This window comes from Myiozetetes cayanensis, unplaced genomic scaffold, assembly GCF_022539395.1.
Source record: "Myiozetetes cayanensis isolate MyiCay16 unplaced genomic scaffold, myiCay2020 scf6-25, whole genome shotgun sequence".
In the NCBI taxonomy this organism is placed as follows: Eukaryota; Metazoa; Chordata; class Aves; order Passeriformes; family Tyrannidae; genus Myiozetetes; species Myiozetetes cayanensis.
Window position 1 is genome coordinate 47,966,602 of NW_026087853.1, and position 9,179 is coordinate 47,975,780.

Sequence of the window (9,179 nt, forward strand, 5' to 3'; positions counted from 1 at the left end):
TCAAATGTCTCTGCAGGGTTGTAGGGGCTGTCACACACTCATGCTTTCAGAGTAGTTCATCGGCTCTCAGAAATGAAAGCAAAAATATAATATTTGCCTTGACAGCATCTTAGAGCAAAGACTGTTTTTGCCTCCTGGGATTCCGGATCTTCCTTTTTGTGTAGCAGAAAGCAAGCCTCTCTGAATGCCTCCTTTGCTGTAACACTCACAAAAGAAACCCTTGCAGGTGTTTAAAAACATGAACCACAATGGACGTGTCTTTTCATTTAGCTCATCAGAGCTGCAGTGCTGCCACAGCAAGGCTCGTACTCTTCCTCGGTGAGGTCAGGTGGGGCTGTATCCTTACTGCTACCCTGGACATCAGGAGGATGCAGTGAAGCCACAGGGAACTTCACAAGCCAGCCAGCCAGCACCCTGAAATGCACAGTTGATACCTGTCACAGGCAATTCCTCTAAGGATGGGAAGGGGCAGCTATTTGGCTTGTCACACTAAAATCCAGGAAAAAATTCCTACTGCTTATGGAAGAGTCTCCACAACTTATTTCTGGGGATGGCTTCCAGACTACAGTCATTTGTTCTGAGGAGACTTTTCATTGTTTATATCACACTTTTCTATGAAAGAGAGAGCAGACTTCCCTTATCCAGGAAGAAGCAGTGTTAGGTAAGCCAAACACATGAGCTGTGGGGCACAGGACCACATTAAAAAGTGACACCCTTTTGCAAGGCCCTTTGCTAGACAAGTGCCACACACTGACACCTGCCCCACAAGCTGTGTGACAAGACTGGAGCCTCTCTCCAGTCTCTGTTGCAGACCCAAAATAAAATACCCCAGGGAGAACTGTCAGTTCTTTCCTTGTCAGCACCAGGGGCAGGCTGAGTCTTGGTAATAGCAGTGAGGAGTCTGCATACCAAGTGTTTTGTTCCCAGGGCTGAAATCCATCTTTTGCCTGCACTCTCCCATTTCTAGCCTTATTTGCACCCCACAATCCCCTGCAATCATTGGGCTGAGCCAATTGTATTGGTTCCCCATTGTACCTGTTGGAGGGCCCCAGCCATTCTGTCATTCTGCTGCAGCAGGGGGGATGCATGGAAGAATGTGTACTCAGGGAAAATGGGCACTTGGCAAAGCTCTACCCTGCCCCATGCTACTTTGCCAGCAGGGATTGCTATTTGGGAGGGAAGGGAGGCCCTTCCATCCTGAAGCAACCTCTTCAGCAGAGAAGACCTCATTTTACCTACAAGCTATGGGGAATAACATGGGTCTAAATGAAGAACATTGCAGGCAGTGCTGCTGCCACAGCCCTTTAAAGGAACAGCTAAAGAGCCAGCAGTGCAGCAGAGAAGGCAGGTAACACATGACAGGCTGCACCAGCCCCAGCAGCCATTGCCAAAGACCTGCCAAGGGTGAAACTGCCTCCAGCACTCAAAAGGCACTTCTTCAGCTGGCTGTTCTGGCTCACACAACAGATTGCTGCATACCTGGCAGAGGTGAAGCTTTTGCCAAAGGAACGAGAAGGAAGAACTGAAGCAAGAGGGGAAGGAGGCTGCCAGCGGATGGGAAAGCTGGCAGCTCTGCACGAGAGACACTGTACAAATCCTCACAAGGGGTGGCAGTAATACCAGCAAAAGCAAGTTGGGTGAAATGCAGGAGGGACAGCTCAGACTGTGCCCAATGGGAAGCTGAATGAAAAGCTCTTCTCTACCTGTGTATCATGTCCTGCAGGCTGAAAGCTTGTGATCACTGATGTTAAAGAAAATCAGAAGGGAAAATAGCAATGTACCCCGATAAGGTTGTGTATTTAGAGAGGTGCCTTACAAAAAAGCAGCAGCCCTCCTCATGTTATCAGGGGACCAATATGCTTAAGAGATAGGAGGGTGTAAGGTCAAAGGATGACAGCAGAGTCACAGATTGGATTTCCAATATCTATTCTTGTGTCAAGATGTCGAGACCTGAACAAGTCGGTATCAGACACAACTTAAATGCAGGTCAATTGGACCCTCCCAGCCAATCTCAACACATGTGGAGTGGGCAGGTGCAAACACTAACCCATGCACTCCCAGGACTCAAACTAATATATCAAGGTTTTCACTTGCAAAACCCCCGCTGTAATCAGGCTGCATACACAAATGCAGACCACACTCACAAATAAATGTGCAGCTGCTTACCAGTGTTATGCCCTTTATATTGAGGGTGCAAGTCCACAGATGGAACCAAGGCAAGTGGAAATTTCATAACCATCAATTCAGTGATAACCTTGTCATCACACTCCTTTTGTATCAGGGTTGCAGGGAAAAGCCATGAAACTTGTTTAGTTCCTCTTGCAGTGGAGCACATCAGCACTGTATTCATGCCCTGACAAAACCAACAGACACAAGCAAATAGAGATACAGCAGCCAAGCCAGGGTCTCAGCTCCATTCTGCTGAAGCCATGGGAGACAAGTGATTCTGAGGATCTGCCTGGTGTGTCTAGTATGTGCTGAAAAATGAGCAGCTGGCTTAATGTCAAACTTCCTTCAATCTCAAGCAATGATTCAATGAGAGGCTACTTGCAACTAGCAGAAATGCACTCATTTTGATACATAATTGGAAATTTGATGCCTGATGCCAACTGGTGCCATATCTGTCTCCAAAGCTGGAGCAAAAAAATGGTAAGGAGCAAAAAATGAAACTTCACCATTCATTCAAACTTGATTGAAGTCCCAAGGCCAGTTCAGTAACACAACTTGTCTCATCTTCCCTCAGTTTTGGAAAGACCATGTCTTACAGTAATCTACAGGAATTAGTTTTTGGGAGAAGACTAGCCTGCTTGTAGAAACAGGGCATTTCCAGAGGATCACAGCAAGGTGAATCAAAACAGCCACCATCCTCATTAACAGGCAGATTTGCAACACAAGAGTCAGCCTGCAACATTAACTTAACGCAAGAAGAGGCACAAGTTGCACTTATCCAGAGTGAAACTGCACCTGTGCACCCTTGAGTGAGAGCTGTGGTGTGAGCCCCTGGGCTCTGTGGGTATCTGAAATCCTTCCCACCCCAGCACGCTTGAAATCTTCAGGAAAGCTCTTGCCCAGCTCATCCACTGCCTTTCAGCTCTGGTGATGTGTGAACTCCTAGACACAGTTTTCTGCGCCATGTCATCTGGATACATTTAGCACTACATGGAGGGGTGCTCTAGACTGACATACTTGTCATACAGAAACCTGCATTAGCTTAAATTCTATTTAGTTTATGGTGGTATAAAAAATGGACATAGGAAGGGCACAAGTGGCCTAGAAGAAGCAATTACCATCACCACTTTGGGCATGTTGCAGTAGGCAAAACCTGCATCTCTATTGTAATGACAAATCTATTGGGCATTGTGTGACATGAAGGGCAGAAGAAAAATTAAGTGCTAATATAATAGCCATTTAAGCCTCCAGGAGGGAAGAGAGTTATATAACTAATAATCTCTTTGCTGTTCAAGAGTTTCCACATGCTAGCAGAAGATGGGTTCCAGATGCCATCTTTTTATAAGAGTCTAATTTCACTGGGGTTATTATTTCCTCAGTACTGTGAAGTTACCCACAGAGAAGATAACTTTGGCTCTTCTCTTGCACACAGCGTATTTTGGATATAGATACTTGAACGGGAAAAGAGAACAGGAGAAATGAATCTCTGTCCTTTCAGAGGGATTCTAAGCACAGACTTCTGAACTGGACCCGTAATCTTAATGCACAAAGCACACTTTGAACAACAGATGCGTGTGACTCGAGTGATATGCTGGAGTTAATGAAGGCTTTAATCTCCAGCACTGCCTGCAGCAGCACTAACTGCTTATATGCCACCTCCCTGGGACTGGGAAGAGCGTGAGAGAAGCCACCCTTTCCAGCCTCTGATAGCCCACCCTCTCACAGCAACAGCTACAGCAAGGAATGTCAATGTCATAGCAAGAATGCACAAGTTCAGTCCGAAAAAATAAATCGTGGTATGTAACACTGGGCTCTAACTGGCATAAATCAGCACAGCTTTTTGCCCAGTAAGCTTTGAGCTTCTCCCAAAAGCTGGGACTGACATAAATGCTACTAAGATCCCGCTAAGCTTTCCTAAGGTGATGATTCCCTCCCTTTCTTCAGTGAGCTCAGGTGTTTAGAAATCTTTTCTATAATTCATTTACATTGGCTTGGTTTTTATACAAGTGCCATATTTCCATAATTGTCTATGCAGTATATAAATGTGCATGTTTACAAGCCTCCTGCATAATAAAATCCCAATTTATGATGTATTTAAGTAACGGGGGAAATTACAATGAAAAAACAATGTTGTATATAAACAAAGAGAACAAGTAAAATTAACTCTCTACTATAAGAATTACTACTTGCTAACACTTCATTCATTAATGCAGAAATAATACATTCTCTCCTTAAGAACAAAGGCTGAAATAGCTCCAAGTGTGATCAAGCTTTCTTGTTTTCAGCAGCAGTTTGAGGATTATAGAGCACACTTTCTAATAATAAACTTTTAAAACTATGCTTTTTAAAACTACTACTGCTACAATTGCCCATAGTGCAGAGTCTCTAAGCAATGTGATCTACATCAGGTTTCCACACCCATCTGGATCAGTGTGGTTTGGCCCCCGTTCAGAAACTGCAATGATACCCACACAGTTCTCCAGCCCTATTCCATATTTCTCACCACTGAGTACCTTTCCAGACCGTACCTTTCAGGTTTTCTGCCCAGTTCTTGCAACTGACCTTCATCACAGTGACATCCTGCATCTACTCAGAGGGCTGACAAGGGCTGTTCTCAGGATGCTGCTGCTGCTTCCCACCTAAGGGGGACAGGGCCGAGGGCTCATCTTCCTTTGTGCAGCCAAAACAACATATTTTTCCCCAATCCAGCTATCTCTGTTTGAAAATGCAAATACATCAAAGGACAAAAAAAGAAGGGATGGAGATTGTTAAGATATGGGTTCTGGGCAAAAATCTGTCCCAAACAGCATTTCATCTCCCTCCCACGCACGGGACTGTGCTAGGTCAAGTAAAAGTCGGATGCAGAAGGGATATTGTAGATGAGAGCCCATAGTTCATCTTGCTCTAAAAGACACACCAATATCATGTATAATTGCCCCTCAAAGAGACCTACCCTCAGCTAAATAATATGTAAATTTGCCATGCTCTGTTTTCCTAAAGGTGGTGTGAAGCCCTATACTAAGTTTAGCCTTAACTTTAGGGAGAAAATAGGGTCCCTTTGAGCAAGAAGCATTATTTATGTAAATGTCAGAATGACTGCATGTCTCCAGGGTCATCTCCTGCACACTTGCAGCTCCTGCAATCACAATGCCTGTGGGGCAGAAAGGTCCTTAAGGCAAACGGTATCGTCCACAAGCTCTTACTAAAAACTGCTTAGCCAACAGTGGAGGGGGGGGAACTAGACAAAAATCGCTAACTAATGCTCTTTTATTAAGATGGGACCATTGTTGACTGAACAAGAATGGAATTAAACCTCACATATCCATGAAGTAAATGTGCTATTTATCAATACTGAGCTCCAACTGCAGGCTCTCAGCCCACATGGCTTTATGCAGAAAAAACAGCTCTTAATCAGAGCAGTATCAAGAATAATAATTTTTAAGCAGGATTCTCCTGCTTGCCTAGCAGAGTAAGCAGTGAAAGCTTCTCTCCAAGGTGACTTCCAACCAGAGTGAGCATCGCTCACCAGCTGGAACAGGACTGGCAGACAAATGCATCTTCCCTGCCACAGCCCAGCACCATGCAATTCTAGACTCTGGCCTCAGCAAGACTCCAGACCTGGTACAATATGTAAAAAGGTATTTTGGCACCAGACTTGTGTATTTGTGTGCACACTCTACCCTCAGCACATCTGAATTGTGCAGCATCCGAGACGACAGCTTGGCTGGCTCTGCAGGACGCCGTGGTCTCCCCCTGTGTGCAGGGCAGACGTGCCAAACCCTCCAGGCAATGGTGCACACCTGGCAGCCAGCACAAACAAGCAGTCCTAGCTGTGATCTCCCCTGAGTGCCTCTCTATGGGCTGTGCCTCCTTGCATGGTTTCTTCCAGCTATCAGCTGTACAGCAGATTTGGAGCTCAGGGTTTTGACTCATTTTACAAGAGTGTCCTAAAGAAGGCGAGAGGAGGAGATGCAGGAGAGCAGGTTGTGTGTAAGCAGTCAGGGCCATCTGCTGCAGTACTGTACTAAGGCCATCGCTTTGAGAATGGGAATAAAAATCCAGTCACTCACAGATGTGCTGTTCTACTGTCCTCCCCATAGAGGCTGATGCTGCACTGTGCTGGGAGAGGACATACACTGTAGACAAATCAATTCCTACAGCTAATTTGATTATGCCTCAGGTGCTGCCCCTCCAGAGTCTCCCCATCACGTGTGACGGCTGCAATAGTCATGCTGGCTCCAAACACCTGCAGCAAAGGCAGTGCAGTACAGAGAGAAGGCCTGGGCCCAAGGCTAGCCCCCAGCTCTGGCCAGACCAATTGCCTCCAGCAAGCGACTTGTCACAGGGAGCCCACTTGCTGTACAGCCACCCTGCTTCTCACCCCCTCAGCTGGCAGCTGTGCAAGGGCTGCACCACACACCAGGGCAGCACAGGCTGCTGCTTGATACCAATTCAGCCCCTGCCCTTCGCGGGACAGCCAACACAGAGAGCACAGTGCGCTCCTTCAGAGAACAGTGATGTGACAGCCCAGTGAATGGAACGTGCAAAGAACTGCTCCTTAGCAGACTGGAGACTTGCAGATCTCTTTTTTTGTGAGCGCTGTGGAGGATCAGACACCCTCCCCTCTCACCTCTACAGCCATGGTAAACAGCTGCAGCTCTGGTCACAGCTCCTGGTCTCACTGTCCTTCCAGCTCCCCACAGCTTCACACCTGCGTTAGTTGCCTTTGGTGAAGCAAATTGTTCATAAGTCAGAGATGAAGGCAGAGCAAAAATGTGCTTAGTTACATATCAAAAGGACAAGTGAAGATAGCAGGGGTTTTTTTAATTTCCCTTCCCAAGTTACCTTCCTAAACTGCAGGCAAAGCCTTCAGGTCTGAACTATGTACACACTTTCCAACACATACTCATGCTTTAGTCATTTGCCTCCTCTCAAAGCTCTGTTGGACTCTGCAAGACCACCCTGATGCACCAGCTGAACAGCCATGTACTGCCTCCTGCAAACAGTAAACAAATTCTGCCAGTTTTTGAGCCATTCCAGTATTGTACAAGCATAAGATTTTAATTCCAAGGTACATATACACGATTCACTGTAACCAAAAGCATTACTGAAGGACAAATTTAGCTTATGGCACAGAAGCAAAGATACCAAATCTCTTTAGCTATTTTTGAAAAGCACAAAAAAAAAAAATTGGCACTACAATGGTATAATTTCCAAGCAACTTCCCTCTGTCTCTAGAGATAAAAGTCATCCCCAGGCTGCTGATGAACTTACCAGGTACATGTTAATAACTGGGGGAACATTCATCTGAAGTATCAGACAATACAGGCTGCTCTGCAGAACTGGCAAAGCAATTTAAAAGTTCTGAACCCCGGCTTTTTGAGTTAAGAACAGTGAAAGGACAAAATTTCTACCTGCACGACAGCATGCAATGGCCTGGCCATTAACCAAAATATTTCAAAACATGACGATAATGGATCGACAGGGAACCAGGATACCAGCAGTAGGTGTTCAGTGCTGCAGCGGAGCACCAGGCAACTTTCCCACCAACAGTTAGCTATTCTATATAGTTAGCATGTGTTAGTCTGCTGGGCTATTCCAACAAACGCCTTGCTTTCTAGAAAGAGGAACACGCAAAGCAGCATGTCTAACAGTGCAGCTTCTCTGCTGTTCTGGCTGTTCTTTTAGCACTGAAACATCCCCTGTTCCCCTGCAGGGCCAGGACCTGGTATTGCTGTCACAAGCCACGGCTACTTCAGTTACTAGTTTTCCTCCATCAATCCAGCTGTGCTGCTGCACACATCACTAACTGGACAGGACAGCGGTGAGGTGCTACCTTATTGCTGGTTACGTTAATTAACCATTGTGACTCCCCTATGAAACAGGCAGGTGACACCATCCCCGTCTCATGTCGTTAGACGGTGGAAGTGCCTGACTGGCTTGCAAAGCCAGAGGTCTCAGCGGGCAGTCATCCAGCCTGTGGTAAGGTCTGCCCGACACGCTGGTCAACAGGAGCCTCAGTCCAAGCCGTCACCTGGAACAGCAAAGCCATCTCCGGATGGTGAGGCAGAGATGCCTGCTACAGCAAGGGAGGCCGCGGGAGCAGGAGGATGCTCCCGGGCGCTGCCGCGGCGCAAGCCCAGGGCAGCTGGGGCAGCGCCGCTCTGAGCAGATGCAGTCCACATAGACCAGATATATCACAAATATTTACAAAAACATAAGTGACAAGAGGAGGACGCGAGGGAGAGCCGCCCGTGCAGGCGCACCGCTGGAGCAACAGCTGCCGGGGGGGCCGGGGTGAGCACCGGGCACGGGGGAACGGGGGTGGCGGGCGATGGTCGCAGTCCCGGCGGCGGGAGCGGAGCGGATCTGAGCGCCCGCCGCCCTCGGGGGACAGCGCCTCGGGGAGCGGGTGGGAGGGCGGCACCGGCGAGGAGGGTGGGCACCGGTTCTCGGGAGGGTGCCCGTGGGAAGGGGCGCGGGTCCCGCTCCCCCCGCCCGCGGCGCGGCCCGCACTCACCACGGTGACGGGGGACACCATGTCGGCGGCGGGGCGCGAGCGGCTGCTGCTGCTGTCGCTATTGTCGCTGCTGCCTCTGCTGCCGCTGTTGTTGTCGCTGCAGTCGCTGCAGCCGCTGCCGTGGCCGCTGCCCGCCCTGCCGGCTGTCCTGCCTGCCTGCCGGGGCGCTTTTTTAGGCAGCGCTGACGTCACCGGAGCGGGGCCCCCGCGGCGAATGCGCTGCGGGGAGCGGGAGGGGGCGGCCCCGGGCCCGCCCCGGGCGGGCGGAGAGGGGCGGGCGGGCAGCGGGCACCGGGGCCGCGGCCGGGCGGGAGCGCTCGGCTTCGCTCGGCCCCGGCAGCGGCGGCGCCAGTGTCGCCTCCGCCTCCTGGCGATGTGCCCGCCGGGCAGGCGGCAGCGCTCGGGCCGTGCGCCGCGTCCCCTGCCCGGGGGGGCGCCGAGCCTCGGCAGCCCCGGAGGCGGCGCGGCGCGGTCCCCGGGGGCGGTACGG

At 49.3% G+C, this 9,179-nt stretch overlaps 1 protein-coding gene across 3 annotated transcripts in view; it reads right to left on the reverse strand.

The window, feature by feature from the left end:
- Positions 1–8,829, reverse strand: part of TMEM86A (transmembrane protein 86A) — a 28,372-nt gene extending 19,543 nt beyond the window's left edge. Inside the window, exons 1-2 of one of the 3 annotated variants that reach the window (XM_050336853.1) lie at positions 7,015–8,050; positions 6,800–6,893 (exon numbers count right to left, since the gene is read on the reverse strand). In XM_050336853.1, the coding sequence (XP_050192810.1) occupies positions 6,800–6,811 (12 nt within the window). In that variant the 5' untranslated portion in view covers positions 6,812–6,893; positions 7,015–8,050. Of the gene's footprint in view, positions 1–4,731; positions 4,866–6,799; positions 6,894–7,014; positions 8,051–8,689 lie in introns of those variants that run through there. The other 2 variants (XM_050336852.1, XM_050336851.1) reach the window with 2 other exon arrangements.
- Between the last annotated feature and the right edge of the window lie 350 nt (positions 8,830–9,179).